The sequence below is a fragment of the Hypomesus transpacificus genome, chromosome 13, assembly GCF_021917145.1.
Source record: "Hypomesus transpacificus isolate Combined female chromosome 13, fHypTra1, whole genome shotgun sequence".
Lineage (NCBI taxonomy): Eukaryota > Metazoa > Chordata > Actinopteri > Osmeriformes > Osmeridae > Hypomesus > Hypomesus transpacificus.
Window position 1 is genome coordinate 14,187,724 of NC_061072.1, and position 18,211 is coordinate 14,205,934.

The 18,211-nt window shown below is 48.7% G+C and overlaps 2 protein-coding genes across 3 annotated transcripts; one reads left to right on the forward strand and one right to left on the reverse strand.

The window, feature by feature from the left end:
- Positions 1-235: 235 nt before the first annotated feature.
- a1cf (apobec1 complementation factor) lies at positions 236-6,024 on the forward strand. Of its 2 annotated transcripts, none has more exons than XM_047033051.1 (11): positions 236-386; positions 985-1,119; positions 1,350-1,480; positions 1,617-1,855; positions 2,073-2,237; positions 2,377-2,474; positions 2,852-3,131; positions 3,838-4,055; positions 4,345-4,481; positions 4,695-4,837; positions 4,968-6,024. In XM_047033051.1, the coding sequence occupies exons 1-11, from the start codon at positions 288-290 to the stop codon at positions 5,117-5,119; spliced, it is 1,797 nt and encodes a 598-aa protein (XP_046889007.1). In that variant the 5' UTR covers positions 236-287; the 3' UTR covers positions 5,120-6,024. The 2 variants fall into 2 exon arrangements, with proteins under 2 accessions (XP_046889007.1, XP_046889008.1); XM_047033052.1 differs by having other exon boundaries at positions 3,862-4,055.
- A 944-nt stretch (positions 6,025-6,968) lies between these two features.
- Positions 6,969-18,141, reverse strand: asah2 (N-acylsphingosine amidohydrolase 2). The gene is given in 23 exon segments (XM_047033132.1): positions 6,969-7,549; positions 8,603-8,691; positions 8,807-8,863; positions 9,140-9,292; positions 9,654-9,749; positions 10,159-10,257; positions 10,421-10,460; positions 10,577-10,671; positions 10,801-10,916; positions 11,154-11,235; positions 11,795-11,899; positions 12,098-12,184; positions 12,623-12,748; positions 13,336-13,456; positions 13,605-13,682; positions 13,862-13,989; positions 15,501-15,677; positions 15,985-16,002; positions 16,004-16,130; positions 17,216-17,297; positions 17,443-17,497; positions 17,499-17,594; positions 18,058-18,141. Coding segments are annotated over 22 exon segments (2,208 nt in total). The 5' UTR covers positions 17,574-17,594; positions 18,058-18,141; the 3' UTR covers positions 6,969-7,347.
- Between the last annotated feature and the right edge of the window lie 70 nt (positions 18,142-18,211).

An 18,211-nucleotide genomic window follows, 5' to 3' on the forward strand; every position in this document is an offset into this window, starting at 1 on the left:
ACACTAAAACTATGTCAAAGTTGAACATAGTTAATAATAGGTGTTTCTTGGCAAACAAGTGGCCTGTGGATGTGTGTTTCCCTCATGCATGCATACGTGTGTGCACGGGAAGGTTCCCGCCTGCGCGCAAATGTTTGTGTTTGTGCTCAAAGTCTTTGTGTTGCTCTCCCGAGGACGTATGTATGTGTGTCATTGCTGTAATCCCAGTGTGTGTTGTGGTCTGTGGTCTAATTTCAGTGAGCACCCCTAATTCTCCTGATTTACTGCTGCTGCTACAATCACTCTCAATGGAACCCAATCACAAATCCGGGGACGGCCTGGCGGGCATGCAGAAAGAGGCGGCACTGCGCACTCTCATCCAGCGCACCGGATACCAGATACTACAGGTAGGCAGAGGCTGAGGAGACAGACAGACAGGCAGATAGGCAGACAGACAGACAGACAGACAGACAGACAGACAGACAGACAGACAGACAGACAGACAGACAGACAGGCAGGCAGGCAGGCAGGCAGGCAGGCAGACAGACAGGCAGACAGGCAGACAGACAGGCAGATAGGCAGACAGGCAGACAGACAGACAGGCAGACAGGCAGACAGGCAGACAGGCAGACAGACAGACAGATGGAAATGTTATGTCAGGGGGTGATCAGTGATGGGAAGAGGGCGCCTCCTTGTGGCGGGAGACAGACATGTCTGGGCCTGCCTGGGTCTGAACGATTGAGTGGGAGAGCAGGTTGTGGAAGCTGCCAACACAGTCTGGGAGAACTGGTCGCTAATGAGCGCACCTTCCCCGAGTCCGGGGTAGTGGACAGAGCCTCTAGGCTCTTCTTATCTGGCACAAAAGCTGTGGGTGTTGGAACAGGATACATGATGTGCCTGTGGGCATTATGTGTGTGTGGGTAGTGGTAGAAAACCTGAATGTCCTCTGAGAGGCCATTTGTTGTGCAGCACAGAGCATGTGTGTGTGTGTGTGTGTGTGTCTAGGAGAATGGTCAGCGGAGGTATGGAGGACCTCCGCCGGGCTGGGAGGGCCCCCCCCCAGAGCGAGGCAGTGAGATCTTCGTGGGGAAGCTGCCCAGAGACCTGTTTGAGGACGAGCTGGTGCCCCTCTGTGAGAAGGTACATGACACACACCACGGAGGAACACATCAACCTCTGGAAGGGTTTGATGCAGTGAAAGCTGGATCAAACTGTACTCTTCTACATTTTGTATTGAGCAGATGCTTTTGGCTCTGTTCCAATCTGTTCTTTCTCTCTCTCTCTCTCTCTCTCTCTCTCTCTCTCTCTCTCTCTCTCTCTCTCTCTCTCTCTCTCCTCCCTCTCTCTCGACCTCTCTCTCTCTCTCCCAGTTTGGGAAGATCTACGAGGTGAGGATGATGATGGACTTCAACGGCAACAACCGGGGCTACGCCTTCGTCACCTTCACCACCAAGCAGGAGGCCAAGACCGCCATGAAGCAGCTCAACAACCACGAGATCAGGTAGAGGGAGACGAGGAACCACCGGGAATTGACTAACGACTGTTTGAGGACGACTGTTTCAGCCAATGAACTACTAACCAATTACTCCTAACCAACTACTGTTAACTGACTGTCTGGTCGTCCTCTTCGTGTTCAGGAACGGTCGTCTGCTGGGCGTGTGCGCCAGCGTGGACAACTGCCGTCTGTTCGTGGGCGGGATCCCCAAGACCAAGAAGAGGGAGGAGATCCTGGCCGAGATGAGGAAGGTCACCGAGGGGGTCATGGAGGTCATCGTGTACCCGAGCGCCGCTGACAAGACCAAGAACCGTGGCTTCGCCTTTGTGGAGTACGATAGTCACCGTGCTGCAGCCATGGCCCGCAGGAAGCTGTTGCCAGGTACTGGCCAATCAGAGGTTTTGTTACTGAAACTGCTGCCAGGTACTGGCTAATCACAGACAACACCTGCAGAGCCAAAGATCATCAAAGTAACTGTTTGAAAACTGCGTGAACAGCATTTGGATTCATGCAGAATTTGAATTTGCCCGTAGTATACTGCTTTATCAGTTGTGTTGAGCAACTTCCTGGTTGTGACTTCCTGGTCTCCGCCTCCCAGGCAGGATCCAGCTGTGGGGTCACGCCATCGCCGTGGACTGGGCGGAGCCAGAGGTGGAGGTGGACGAGGATACCATGGCGACGGTGAAGATCCTATACGTGAGGAACCTGATGCTGGCCACCACCGAAGAAACCATAGAGAAGGAGTTTAACAGCATCAAGCCAGGTAGGAGGGCAGAGAGGTGGGATGGGACACTATGAGGCTGATGTGGGAGACTTGGGGGAGTGTTCGAAGTGGTTATCTATTTTCTATTTCCTTGATTCACTGGAAATGTTTGTGTAATGATGATTGTGTGTGTGTGCAGGTGCAGTGGAGAGGGTGAAGAAGATCAGGGACTACGCCTTCGTCCATTTCACCCACAGAGAAGACGCCATCAAGGCCATGACCGCCCTCAACGGCAAGGTCAGCTGACCCGCCCGGGGTCTGCGACCCTCTCAGAGTAACCCCCCCTCGTTCTTTAATCACCTCATGGTTAAAACGTGATCTGTTTCGCTTTCCTCTCTCTACCCACCCGTTCTCCCTCCTCCCCCCCCCCCCCCCCGCGCCTTGCCTGGCCCTCTCTCCCACACCTCCGTCCCTCCTCCATTTTCTATTCCTCCCCTTCTCCTTCCTCTCAACCCCCTCCCTTCAACGCTCCCCTCTCACGCACCCTTCCCTCCTGCCCTCCCTTCTCCCCTTCTCATTTCCTCCCCTTCTCCCCACCTCCCTCTCCCCACCTCCCTCTCCCCACCTCCCTCTCCCCACCTCCCTCTCCCCACCTCCCTCTTCCCAACCCCCAGTTGGTGGACAGCTCTCCCATCGAGGTGACCCTGGCCAAGCCAGTGGACAAGGACAGCTATGTGCGCTACACTCGGGGGACGGGGGGCCGCGGGGGCCCCCTCCTCCAGGGGGAGTATGCCTACACACTGGGCCAGGTGTATGACCCCACCGCCGCCTACCTCGGGGCGCCGGTCTTCTACGCCCCCCAGGCCTACGCCGCCCTCCCGAACCAGTTCCGCTTCCCCACTGCCAAGGGTCACGTGGGCGGGCGCGGTCTGGTCCGGACGTCTTCTATCAGAGGTGGGTGTAGGGGCGGGAGCTGTTCCCCTCTTCCTGTCTCACTGGGATCTAGAGCGTGCTGCTCTTTTCCAATGATGACGGCCAATCAGCGTGTGTTAACATGACCCTGATGAGATCCATGGAGTCTTATTGATCTCTGTGTCATGGTTGGGGTGTGAATTGTTCTATTCATCCAAATTATAATATGGGGCCAGCATTTTGCGAGAACATTTTGCAATGCTCTGTGCGATTTGATCCAAATTTGATCTCATCATGCTAACTTTACTTCTTATTGTGTATGAATGCCTGTTCATTACTCTGTGTGGTAACTCCAGTAAAGTGATGTGCATTCTGTGTTGTAGTTTGAGACATGTTTGATGTCAGTCAGTACAAAAACTGCCTTCCATGCCTGCATATTACAGTCCAACTCCTTTAGCATTGTCAATCCCAATGCGGTCTTAAAACGTCCTTAATGACCTGATCTGATCAATAACCCTCCATCAAATCACATCACAAAGTCCCAAACAAGGGCAGCTGGTTAATGGTAAATGGTAACGCAAAAAAAAAAACAATCGCAGTCTGACGTTCAATCAAAGATCAATCAGAACCCGACCACGATCACCCCTCTGTACTGTGCCGGCCTGGACGATCACATGACCAGTCTTGATTGCTTCTCCCAGTTGATTCCTGGTGATTTGATTGATCCGAATCCTTCTTGCGTTCCTAGACATTTACATGAATATACCTGTAGGGGCGGCCGGCGTGCGGGGCATGGGGGGGCGGGGCTACCTGGCCTATGCTGGCGTGGGGCGTGGCTGTGCCGGCTACCAGCTGAAGGCTGATAAGAGGCCGGACGACAAGCTGTTTGACCTGCTTCCAGGAATGGAGCTCACCCCCTTGAACACAGTGGCCCTGAAACCTCCTGGGATGAAACACGCTCCACAGGTACACCCACGCACACACACACACACACACACACGGCAAGACAGACACACACAAAAAGACACACACACACAAAGTTACACAGAAAGACCTATGCACAGATGGACACACACACACACACATGGCAAGACAGACACACGCAGAAATACACACACACACACGTGCACAGACACACACAGACAGAAACACACGCACGCGCAGAAAGACACCCATGGAGAAAGACACGCCCACAGACAGTCACGTACACAGACGGACACCTTCAGGGTTTACCTTCCAAGTTTGTGTGTTCCAGATTCTGGAGGATGTTTGTCAGAAGAACAACTGGGGTCAGCCAGTCTACCAGCTCCACTCTGCTCTCGGACACGACCAGCGGCAGCTGTTCCTTTATAAGGTCACCATCCCAGCCCTCGCCACCCAGTACCCCAACGTGTAAGTTCCAACCAGCCTATCATCACACAGTATTGAACAGTATACATTCAAATGATCCTATCATCACCCAGTAGTGGCTTGACTTTCTTTCTGATCCTCACATTTGATTTTAGAAATATAAGAACATCTAGAATTGATGAGACTAGGTAACCATCCACCTCTTTACCTTAATCTTCACCCTTGTCGTCCCCTTCCCCTCCCTCGCCGCTGCAGACACCCATTCACCCCGTCCAAACTGTGTGCGGCGGTGGACGAGGCCAAGGTGCACGCGGCCGAGCACGCCCTGCAGACCCTGGGGCTGCAGACAGAGGGCGCCGCAGAGGCCACCGCCGCAGCCGCAGCCGCCGCCTTCTCAGGTATGTGAGGCTCCGCCCCAACTGAGCAGTCAGCTGACTGACCATCGCTGTCCCCTTCTCTACGGTCAGCCATCTTCCTGGTTGACCCTACCCTGAGGCCTAACTTCCTCTGGTGTGTCTGCCCCAGTAGGTTACACCCTGGCCAGCCCCTCTGCCTCTGTGGCTGCCTCACAGCTCAAACAGGCCGTGTCGCTGGGCCAGGATCTCACGGCCTACGCCACCTATGAAGGGTACCCGGCCTTCGCCGTGGCAACCCGAGGAGACGGCTACGGGGTGTTCTGAACCGCCGTTCTGGAAGCCCAGAATACGGACGTCAGAACCGGAAGCTCCGTGCCGACCAGCGTTCCTTCCGAACTCGTTCTCTGACTGTGAAACAATGTGTCCTCTCTGTAGAATTGATCTGATTGTGAAAATGGATTTTGTAGTTGTTTGAGGGCCACTATTGCCTGTCGTAGAGTAGTAAAGAAATCAAATTTAATTCCAAAAGTATTGATTGGTTATTATTTGGTCATTTTTGGTCATGTTTTGTTTTTTTGTACTTCAGTACTTTTGTACTTCAGAGAAAAGGATGTCTGCACATAGTGTTTAGTTCTCTCAGTAACTCAACACTCATGTTTTTTGGGGGTCTAAAACCTTTTTTTGGTTCATGACGCTGTTTTTCTTTTAGAGTCATGAGGGAGACGACCGGTCTACTCTGAGGTCAAACTCTGATAAACTGACTGATAAAAACCACCTGAACACATGGACTTTAATCCCCAAAAGTACTAGAAAAACACAAATTCCATTCAAACAGACAAACAAACCACAATAATACAACATTTAATCAAGTGCAGATCCTTTTTCTCTCTGGCCTCATGGCCTTTTGTTTCCTCAGTGAGTGAAGGACATGAATGCAATTTTTACATTTCATTTTCACGAATGGTGCCTTTGATGTTATTCTACCTATGCATGCCTCTACATATAAACGGAATGTGCTGTAGTGTCTTGTACACATGGATGTTGTTGGACTGTGTGCTTAGAATAGGAAATAGATGCTAGATGTCGTAAAAGGGCTTTTATTTTGTGTTGTTCCCATCTCTCAGTATTCACACTTTCAGACTTGTATTTGTCTCGATCTTTCATAACTTTTTGATATAATGTGTTCTTCATGTGCAGAATATAACCACCCCCACGAGATGTGAACCTGACCTGCCAGTTTAAGACTCCCTTCAACACACATGTTCTAACCTCGGTTTTAGAGGCCATGAAATATGAAATATTTATTTTCAAAAGGGTACGTTTCTCCATTGGAGACAGTGTCCTCTGACATCTATCTTGGCTACAGACATAGTGTCATTTTCTAAGAGTTAAGTTATTTTTCTTGGGCCTAAACCTTTCACCTTGTGTGTCCTACACCTTACTCCCTTCATCCTATGCCCTACACCTTAAACCCCACATCTTATATCTTGCAACCTAGGCCCTAAACCCTCCACCCTAAACCCTACACCCTACACCCTACACCCTACACCCTACACCCTACACCCTACACCCTAGGCCCCAAACCCTACACCCTACACCCTACACCCTACACCCTAGGCCCCAAACCCTACACCCTACACCCTACACCCTACACCCTACACCCTACACCCTACACCCTACACCCTACACCCTAGGCCCCAAACCCTACACCCTACACCCTACACCCTACACCCTACACCCTACACCCTACACCCTACACCCTACACCCTAGGCCCCAAACCCTACACCCTACACCTTACGCCCTGCTCCCTTGCTTCTGGGCATGCACATCCGTAGGGCTGTGAGACTCTTGTCAGCACACCAGACAACACTATGATAAAATGCCTAAGCAGTGACAGTATTAAAAGTGTGTGTAGCACTTAGAACCTATTTTTATACCATAAATCAAACACAATTTGTTTATTGTTTTTGGATATTTTCAAATTATCTATACTTCAATGATTGATCGGAAAACATGTAAACCAAATCGTAAAGGGACTGACTAATCAGGCAAAATGGAGGAAAGTGGGAGATACTTTGGAGAGAACAGGTAATGTGGTGACTGCTTTGGGTGATTCTGAGGTGTCTTGTGTGATCATTGTTATGGGTTAATAAACAATACGCATTTAAAAACTTGCTGGCTTCTGTTTATTCCATCTTCATTGTAATCAAATGTATTTGTCATATATACAACCTCATTGGAAAACACTTACAGTCAGGTCAAATGTCATCGTTTAAGTTCAATCATATTCAAACATGAATCAACCTGAGACCATCCCGTTTCAACAACAGAACAAACGACTCCAAAAAAGCATTCAGAATTCATAGTCATTCGCTGCTCTGAGATCCGTCATGCTAAATTATTGTAAAAATGTTGCAACTAATGTTCGCTTTGTTATGCTTCAATCCAAAGTGACATGCAGGGGGGATTTAAATCTGCAACTCCTCGTGTGACAGTCAAACCTTCAACAACTGAACCATTCCAACAGTAATAGTCATTGTCTGATCTGGGCTCAGACATACCACCAAGTCTTCTGGGAGATCCTGAAAATGTCGGAGGTTCCCTCGTAGGGAGTGATGGTCGTTATGAATCCCTTCCTCTCCTTGAAGTGTCCAAAATGGCGGATCCTGTAGGAGCCTGTCTGAGCAGAGCGAGGGACGTGCCACTCCACCGTGGTGTTGCTATGCTGGTCTGCTCCCTTCAACCAGTAGAACCTGGGGGAGAGGAAAGGAGAGACAGAAAACATCTGACATTGCAGACATCCACACCCTCACCCTTACCCTCCCTCGCTTCTCCACCCCCTCCCTCACCCCCTCCCTCACCCCTCACACACCCCGCTCCCCTTTGAAGTGGCCGTCCGCTGTCTGTTGACAGAGCAGATCAGAGGGCAGTGACCTCATCCAGGGGTGTTTATCTAGCCAGGTCCCTCTTGACTGGTCCAGTTCACCTATCATGCCATGTCAGGACATGTACAACTACACTGCCCCCCCTCTACCTGCCCTGACCTGCTGAAGATCGCACAGTATTGGACAGGCTTAAGCAACATGGGAGAATGTCCACTAAGACCTCCGATGACGCCATCTTGTTAACGCCAATCTAAGATCAACTCAAGTATCAGGGCAGAGGAGTTGTGTTGTTTTTCCTAGATCAGACTGAACATAACAATGCTGATGTCATTGTGAAGGCCTAACTTTGATTGGACAACGTTGAACTTTCTGAAACCACCCCTCAACAAACCTGACCTGGCTGGCCCATCTGGGAACGGCTCCCCCCCCAGTTCACACACGGAAAGAGCTGACGAAACACAGTCGTTTCATAATCACCAAAATCCCATTGGGGGTTTGCTTTTATTATCAACAGAGGGTGGATTATCGTAAAGGCGCAGTAATCTTTCTTCCTCTTATAGTTCTATTATCTCCAGAGACATCTAGATAATGTGGCTGAGTGCTAGGCTGGGTGAGGTTGGATAATCCTCTAAAATGCTGACTGGTAATCTGCTCCTTGTCTGATTGAGCCACAGGTGTACTCTGACCTATCAACACCCTTGCCAGATAACTCTAAGCACTGGACCAATCACAGACAGACTTGCTCTCTTAATGATTATAGTGTCCGTTAAAACTAAGCATGCACCAATGAAATGTATTAAAACTGATTGTATTGATTGCACTGTCAGAATTTTCTGAACTCTACTGTAGTACTCTATTGTAATGTAGTTTGGTAAGACTAGTACCGGTTATAATCATCGTCCAATCAGGGTCTAGCTTTACCTGGTTTCCCAAGATGCATCTGTGTGAACTACTTCCCAGCTAGAGGTTTTGTTGTGGAACTTCTCAACAGTGATGAAGGTCTTGTCTCTCTGAAACAAGAGAGTACATACCGTAAATATATGGTATGTACGTATATTTACATAAATGTGTATATCATTTGCTCATCTGGAAGTAAGTTAGGGATGGTTAGTAACAGAGTCTTACGATGTCTCCTGAGTGTCGAGGGTTTCCAGCTACAAATGTCACAGAGACAATGTCGCCCTGTTGAATCACAACAGAAAAACACATAGATGAACATTTTGAGACTGATTTAGATGTAGTTGATGATGAGTCACACTGACATTCAAATAGAGTGAGTGTGTCTTGGGAGGGGAGGAGCTAGAGGTAGGAATAGGAATTTTGATTGTGATATTTTTCCTCACTGATACTGGCATTGATATTGAGAATGATACGATACCAATACCAATGCTGATATCGATAAAGATTTGGATACATATCTTGATATTTCTCCTGATATTGATACGGACAGTGGCTCACCAGTGTGTAGAAGGGGTTAACCTGTTCCAGGACCTCTCCGAACGAGGTGTTGACGGGCTTCCTGTCCACGCCAGCAACAGGAAGCAGGTTGAACAGCGGACTGCCTGTGAACAACGGGGGTTCCGGACCAGCGGGGAGGTTCTCCTCTCTGCCCTGAACACAGAACCTCAGGGTCAGGCTTGGGAAGCAGCGACCTCACTGTGTCATGTCATGTCATGTTCTGTCAAGTCATGTCATGTATTGCTTTCATCCAAAGGAGGAATAAAAGAAAGAAGGGATTTGAACCTGGCAATCAAATACTTACCCATCCCCATTCAGAGAAGAACATCTAAATCATAAAATATGAATAAGGTGTGTATTTCCCTATTTAATTGAGGACCAGGTTTAAACACACAGTTGATTCTATTGTATTGCACTGTGTTTCATCAAACCCAGTATCCCAGGCTACAGTGGAGCAGTCAGCCAGCCTGACAGGAAGTGAGGGACCGAGCGGTCCAAGCCTGACCAGGCTCACCTCTGCGATGGCTCTGGCCAGTCCTCTGAACTTCTGCACGTAGGCCGACAGGGTGTGAGGGCCGAAGATGGTGGAGGCTCCCTCGTAGCGCTGGATCTGCAGACAGAACACGGTTACCACCCAGGGAGATATGGAGGGGGTAAGGGTTAGGGCACTCCAAAGAGAATGGAAACTATGAGAAGACATTGTGATAGCTGATGCCCATGCAGAATTGTATTCTGGCCAGAAATAGGCTCCTAATAGAACTGCACAGCACACAAAACAGTTCCTTGTGGAGGTTTTGCTTCATTACATTTTTAGTAATGGTTCCATGAAGCATCACCTTTAATAAGAGTAGAAATGGTTATTTGAATGATTCTACACAGGGGATACCTTCCTGAGAGAAATAAGTTCATAAAACATACTGAAGGTGATCAAAAAAACAGAGGCTAGACTAGGGATGTAACGGCGTCATAGTAGAGCTGGTTTGATGAAGCAGTGAGTCCATGTCTGTCTGCAAGCCCACCTGGTACTCTTCGTAGGTGGTAATGTAGTGGGTGTAGATGTTGCTGAGGCCAGCTAGGACCACCTCTGTGTCCTTGAAAGACCCCTGGGACTGCAGCTCCTACACACACACACACACAAAGAGACAGAATCAAAATAATGTGTGTGTGCACGCGTGAATGTCTCTGTCTGTGTGTGTGTGTGTGTGTGTGTGTGTGTGTGTCTGTGTATGTGTGCCCGTGTGAATGTCTGTGTGTGGGTGTGTGTGTGTATTTGATCCTCACCTGTTTCACGGCCTCTCGTAACCGTCTGCCTGACATGGTGCTGGATAAGAAAACAGTTTGATCATTTCAGCTCTCTGGTTCTGTGGTTGTGTAATTAGCAGCACCACTTCTTCTATGGTCACGTTTCTGTACTTAATGGCACAAGTCCAGACTCACGTCATCTCCCCTGGTATGGCGACAACGGCCAGCGGTCCGATGGTGATCACCTGGACATCAACGATCTGAGGGTGCCAAGGGAGGGGCCAGTTCATCTGCGGAGCAAAGCATGATGGGAAGGTAAGAGGTATGACAGCAATGACAGATGTTAAAGGTGGACATACAGTATAAACACATAAAGACGCTCACTTACACACCACACACACACACACAGTTGTCCCTACCTCCCCTGTGTTGAACAGGATGGGTTTGGGCCGGTGGCAGTCTTGTGTTTCATTGGAGGGAGACCCGAGCAAAGCGTCTCTGATCCCGTCCCAAAACGGGTCTCCCTCTACAGCTCCTGTATGGACACACACACACACACACACACACACATACACAGACATACATTCACACCCACACAAGCAAATAAACACTCACACACAAGATGATAAAAAAAAAAACACACACACACATGCACACACACTCACTCACACTCAGATAAGGACTAGCAACCTTGAGACTCACGACACCTGACACAGTCAGAACGCTGAGCCGACACTACCCAAGGACACTGAACCACCTCTGTTACACTGACCCTGGGTGAAGTTGAGGTCTCCTCCTCCGTCGGTGGTTCCCGCAGCAAAGCTGTGTCCCAGGGCAGGCTTGCAGGTCCTGGCCTGTGAGGACAGAGGGGACAGCTCAGAGGTACCTCCGAACGCTCAGGTGGATCTGGGCTGCTGCTGAACTGGGGCTTTCTGTTGGATTAGCGTTCTGATCGCTTTGCTGTCTGCACGCTGTGGTGTTGACTTAACGCTCGACTGGGTTTGAATGTTTGAATATTTGTGTTCTTGCACCTGTTTATCGCTATGACGATTTAATTTCATTGCGGGGATTAGTAAAGTCAACTAACAAACTGACCTCTCCACCACACACTCCAATCAACATAGTTGCTTATGCAAGACCCACCACCAGTCGAGGAGAGAAGGATAGCTCTCTGTGTGCTGATAGGATACAGGTTGATAAGTTAGCAGGAAAGGTGTACGGGTCAGAAGAACAGGATATCCAAAGGTTATTTAGGTATGCTGGACTAATAATTATCCTTGAACACCCCTGAACTATGCAAACTCTGGTTCTCCCTACCTGAGCCCTGGTGACATGCAGGGAGATAGAGCTGTGGAGTAATTCCCCAGAGTTATCCCAGTGTTGTGATTGGTCCGTGGTGCGGCGGGTACTGACCGTGTGTGTGGCGTTGATCTGGACGGTGACGTCCGTCATGTTGACCCACTGGTGGGCAGCATGGATGAAACCTTGCAGCTCCTGATCTGCCTTACTGTAGAGGTCCTGCAGGGAGCAGTCACACACAAGTTTACACACACATAGAAGGTATTAATGAATGTGTGTGTATGTGTGTGTGTGTGTGTGTGTGTGTGTGTGTGTATGTGTGTGTGTGTGTGTGTGTATGTGTGTGTGTGTGTGTGTGTGTGTATGTGTGTGTGTGTGTGTGTGTGTGTGTGTGTGTGTGTGTGTGTGGGTTCCTACCTTGGCCTTCTTGTAGATGTTCTCTCCTATGATCCGGGTGCTTTCAAACATGTCTCCTCCAGGCCCCGCTGATAAACACACCTTAGTCTGAAGACAAACAACACAGTCAAGCTGTCGCACAGTCTACTGTGTGTGATAGAGTGCATGTGGGGATGCATTTGACAGCAAATCAAGAGGTTGCAGGTTCAAATCCCCCGTGTACATTGCTTTGGATGAGTGAAATTGTGTGTATGTGGTTGCAAGTGTTTTATTGAGTGACATTGTGTGTGTGTGTGTGTGTGTGTGTGAGTGAGTGACACTGATTGTGTATGGGGTTGTGTGAGTGTCACTGTGTGTGTATGTGGTTGTGTGTGTGTGTGAGTGTCACTGTGTGTGTATGTGGTTGTGTGTGTGTGAGTGTCACTGTGTGTGTATGTGGTTGTGTGTGTGTGAGTGTCACTGTGTGTGTATGTGGTTGCGTGTGTGAGTGTCACTGTGTGTGTACGTGGTTGTGTGTGCGTGTCACTGTGTGTGTGAAGTACACACCCCTCCAACAGGACAGGAGCTGTTGAGGTAATCACAAGCCTCTCCAGTGTTCACACAGACTGGCCCTCTGATGTTTGGAGACACGTCGCCAAGGTTACTGGAAGAAAACCCTGCCACAAATGGTCCCTGGACAGGAGACATAATCACTGATGTATCAGAGGTGGTTTGAGGACTCAGGCCCTGTGGTGGTTACCCATGCTGACCCTTTCAGACAGGCCCAGGTTCAATCCCCAGTCGCGTTAAAGCAATTCTATCTGAAGTTTCTCTTCTCAGTTCAAACTTATTTTCTACTTCTCCTCTCAGTTAAAGCCTCTTTTCTAAACAGACCAAAAACTTTAATTGACTTGTATCTCCCTATTCATTCTTATCAAAGGCCATTTCAACAGGAGTTCTTTAAGCTTTTAATTATCTTCGGTTAAAGTTCATTTCTCCTGTGACTGTACTGCAACGGAACAGGTTTAATCAGCTTATAGAACAGAACGCAGCGTTTTATATAATTTAATTAGCTAATCTTCCCTGGTTTATCACTCATACTGACTATGGGCAGGGGAGCGCAGTCTCATTTAGACTGGCTTTACTGTTGATTAGACCCAGAGCTCTGCTCTCCTCCATTCCTCCTCCCCTCCTCTTCTTTCCTTCCTCTCTCCTCCTCCTGTTCTCTCCTCTGGTCTCCCCTCCTCTCTCCCCCACCTCTCCTCTCACCCTGTCCTCACCTCTCCAGGTAGAGAACCGATGTTCTTATCCTGCTCCATGATGTAGGAGGCATATCCCATGTTGTCACTGCTCACCATCCGATTGGTCATGTTCATACTGACACCGTGGACAGCGAACCAGCTGCGAGTGGAAAGAGGGTGGGGGGGGGGCGGGTTGTATGGGAAGTGTTAGCCCTAGGCAGGAACAAAGGCTTGTAACTCTGAAGGCAGGAGTCGATTAACAGCAGTGCTTTCACGCATGGAGGAGTCTGTGAGTCAAGGCTATCTACCTGATCATGCCCATCCCGTCACCATCCAGATCTGTGAACTTCAGGACCACCACCTGCTTGTCTGTATTGGTGGTGTACCTGGGGGTGGGGAGACCCAACACTGATCAACACACGACTCATCAACACTGGTCTGCAAAACTGGTTTGTCAAAGCTTGTATCTATCTCAGTCTCAATTAACTATCAAATATGCATACCTGGGAGATCAATACAATAAGGAATAAAGGAGGGAGGGAGGGTGGGAGGGAGGGAGGTATACCTGCCCCTCTCCTCCTCTGGGTTGTTGAGGTAGGAGTGTGGGCTCCTGTTGCGACTGTTCTCCTCCAGCTCTCCTTTATTCATGAAGAGCCGCCCTGGCTTCATGTTCCTGTGGGCTATGTCCACACTCTGAGATGAGAGGACAGAGAGAGAGACATATCTATACTCTGAGACAGGAGGACAGAGAGAGACATATCTATACTCTGAGACAGGAGGACAGAGAGAGACATGTCTATACTCTGAGACAGGAGGACAGAGAGAGACATGTCTATACTCTGAGACAGGAGGACAGAGAGAGACATATCTATACTCTGAGACAGGAGGACAGAGAGAGACATATCTATACTCTGAGACAGGAGGACAGAGAGAGACATATCTATACTCTGAGACAGGAGGACAGAGAGAGACATGTTTATACTCTGAGACAGGAGGACAGAGAGAGACATATCTATACTCTGAGACAGGAGGACAGAGAGAGACATGTCTATACTCTGAGACAGGAGGACAGAGAGAGACATATCTATACTCTGAGACAGGAGGACAGAGAGAGACATATCTATACTCTGAGACAGGAGGACAGAGAGAGACATGTCTATACTCTGAGACAGGAGGACAGAGAGAGACATATCTATACTCTGAGACAGGAGGACAGAGAGAGACATGTCTATACTCGGGGACAGGAGGACAAAGAGAGACATGTCTATACTCTGAGACAGGAGGACAGAGAGAGACATATCTATACTCGGGGACAGGAGGACAGAGAGAGACATGTCTATACTCTGAGACAGGAGGACAGAGAGAGACATATCTATACTCTGAGACAGGAGGACAGAGAGAGACATGTCTATACTCGGGGACAGGAGGACAGAGAGAGGAAAACATGTCTACACCCTCCTACTCAGGGGAGACAGGGGAGAAAACAGTAAGTAAGGAAATGACAACATTCTGAGACATTCTTGACCTTCCTTCTGGATCATTGACTTGAACTGAACACAGGGAACCCTGACAGAGAGGAGTGGGAGGGGGGGGGGGATATACAGTACACAATGAAAGCTCCGTCCACAGTCAGACACAGGACACCACAGTGAACACGTCTGTGAGGGGGAGGGAGATATGTGAGCGATGTCTAAACTGAGACGCTAGGGTACATAATGGGCCATACTGTACATCAGAGAGAGAGAGAGAGAGAGAGAGAGAGAGAGAGAGAGAGAGAGAGAGAGAGAGAGGGAGAGAGAGAGAGGACAGTGGGGGGTGAGGAGGGAGTGCGGAGGTAGCTATGCGAGCAATGTCCCAGACTCTGAGACAGAAAAGGCCAAGAGGGATCCCTGCCATACAACAGAGACACTAGAGAGGGGAGGGGGAGAGAGGCAGAGCATGGAGAGAGAGAGACAGAGAGAGAGAGAGAGAGAGAGAGAGGAGAGAGAGAGAGAGAGAGAGAGAGAGACAAAGAGGAGAGAGAGAGAGAGAGAGAGAGAGAGAGAGAGAGAGAGTGAGAGAGAGAGAGAGAGAGAGAAGAGAGAGAGAGAGAGGAGAGAGAGAGAGAGAGAGGAGAGAGAGAGAGAGAGAGAGGAGAGAGAGGAGAGAGAGAGAGAAAGAAAAAAGAGAGAGAGAGAGAGGAGAGAGAGAGAGAGATAGTAACCCTTGACAATCCCGTTGACGATGGCCTGAGCCGAAGGTTTGATGTATCCTTTGCTGGTGATCATGAAGAGTGTGTACTGGAAGTATCCAGCCAGGCCGGAGTGTGTGTGTGTCCCGCTCATCACCACGTTGTCCTGTCTGTACAGGCTCCCGTACTTCACCTTGAGCTCGTTCAGCACCTGCAACACCATCAGCATGTAGCAGACCAACCCTGACACTACAACGCAGGGATGGTGTCATACTCTCATGTGTGTCTAATGAGAGGATGATGATACAGGCTTGATACTAGCCTTCGGCTACACAGGCTAACACATTTACTTTTATACATACTGTCAGTGGAGTCCCACCAACCGCCTCCATCGAACCACAGTCTACTGATACATGTACATTATGTGTATCTATTGATAGGGATTCAAACCTCCAGGCCTCGGTTCTATAAGCCATGGGGCAACGAGACAATGTGGGCCCCGAACCGCCCTCTGTTACCTCCAGCCTCAGCCTCTGGGGACACCATGCCGATGTCTGCCGTGATGAAGACCACCCTCTTCCTCCCGTCGTCAACGATGAAGGCTCTGCTGTAGAGGCGGGTGTGGATGCCCCCCGCTGTCTGGTCAAGAGTGGCGTAGCCCATTCTACCACACACACACACACACACCACACACAGCTTTGGCCTCCCTTCACCTTCAGGGTTACATATTGACCATCCCTGTCTCCCATTTCATCTCTGATCACGTCATAAAATGTATCACAGATGGCTTGGATTATCTCTGTCGATCTCTATCTGTCTATCCATCTCTTTATTACACCCATCTCCACCACACCCCAAGGCAGACTATAGAAAAGGCTTTGGAGGTCATGGTGAATTCTGTTCTGATCTTGGCTTTCAAAACACATTTTCATGTGAGTTCAGAGTATTGTGATGACCAGGAGTGGTAGTGCATTTTGGGTATCATTCTACGTGGTCTCTTTACACATTACACTTCACTAAGCCACACTGCGTGATAGCAAATATGAGAATGCTGCATAAATCTGGAGTCCATGAGGGGAAACCTTCAGATGTATTTCACGGTAAATCATTCAGCACACTATTTGATCAAAAGCAACACACTATAAGGCTCATAGTAACTGCAGCAGAATAACCCAGCAACTACAGAGCACCATTGTATCAGTGATTGGCCCCAAGGAACAGTTTGTGTTTTACAAGACAAGATACAATAACACCATCATATCTCCCGCAACAGCTGTAATAAAGCCTTTATGTCACGATAACCTCTGACTCAACGGTCAAGATTATTTGGATTAGATGTTTAATTTCCTCCAGGAAACCCAATGGCACTTATTGAGGCACTCGTAAATGATTTAACTGCTTGTACTCGCTGTGAATGATATTATTGCTGCTTGCTTTCCTCCAGGTACACTCTGGCACTTTCAAGGATCATGTTCTTTAATTGTAATGTGTTTAACTACATGCTCTTCTGGTTCCACCCATTGGCACTTATTTGCTTTTTCACAGTGTATGCTTCATGTTTTTGGCTACCCACAATCTTTTTGGGGCAATCTTGTTGTTTATGATCATTGACCTATGCACCTTTCGTAAAGCTCTTTCTTGAAAGTCGCTCTGGATAAAAGCATCTGCTAAATGAATACATGTAAATGAGTTCTGCCGGGGGAAGTGTGTGTGTCTGTGTGTGTGTGGGGAGGGGGGGGGGGGGGGCACTCACCAGGGGGGATGTCGGCGGGGGGGCCAGTGCAGTCCGCCCTGCCCACCCCAATCAGGTAGGGGCTCTCCTGAGGCGGGGCTCTGGTGGGGGACAGTGCCCTCTGTATCCTCTGGTGGGCAGACACAGCAGCATCAGCCAGCACTCTGTGGTGCTTGAGCACAACTGTATACCACTGTGTGTGTGTGTGCACGTTACATGGCGAGACCTAAAACGAATCCTTTACTTGATCGGTCATTCCAGCCCGTTGCCATGACGGCGATCAAGCTCACGGACATCTCCGGTCATGATGATGAAGAGGACCGCCAGGGTGGCCTCCAGCCTGGTCAGCCGACAGCATCCCTTCTTCACAGACATGGTCCTGCTCTGACCGCAGCACTACCACAACATGACCGCAACCACAAAACAAGCACACACCGTAGTGTACCGTCATGCACTTTGAGTGTAGTATAGTTTAACGTACTATAGCCATACTATCGTTTATTTGATTTATGGTACATTTAATGTCAGAATTCAAGTACACTGCAAATTGTTCTGTGCTTGCCAAGATTTAAAATCTTAGTTCTGGAAATATAATATTTATTATCTTGTTTGAAAAATGATTTACTAGTTTTTGTCTTTTAATTTGTGGTATATTCTTAAGCCTACTTATTTCTAGACTGGAACCAACTTATTTTAAGATATCTTGTCGAGTATAATTATCTTGCAGCATGGACGGATAATTTCACTAGTATTAAATCATTTTCTCTTCAAATTTAGTGATTATTTCTTGTATTTTAGCAGACCTTTTTTGCAGTGCATTTCTCCCAAGTAAGGCAAAGCAGAACAGTTCAATACTTACATGCAGTTTAACTCCTGGAGGGAAGATTCTTGCTGTCCAGCAGACAGTGACTCAACTGGAAGACTGTCAGACCAATTGGCTTTTACTGAACAAGGGTAAGGAACAGTCTGAACAATGTTTTACTGCCCTGTTTGAAAACAGCCTTGCTGTGCTG

What these genes read in the sequence shown, in the direction of transcription:
- a1cf (XM_047033051.1), top strand. Translation starts at nt 288, where the DNA reads ATGGAACCCAATCACAAATCCGGGGACGGCCTGGCGGGCATGCAGAAA. An exon ending in CCGGATACCAGATACTACAG is followed by an intron (nt 387 to 984) that starts GTAGGCAGAGGC and finishes GTGTGTGTCTAG; the next exon opens with GAGAATGGTCAGCGGAGGTA. An exon ending in TGGTGCCCCTCTGTGAGAAG is followed by an intron (nt 1,120 to 1,349) that starts GTACATGACACA and finishes TCTCTCTCCCAG; the next exon opens with TTTGGGAAGATCTACGAGGT.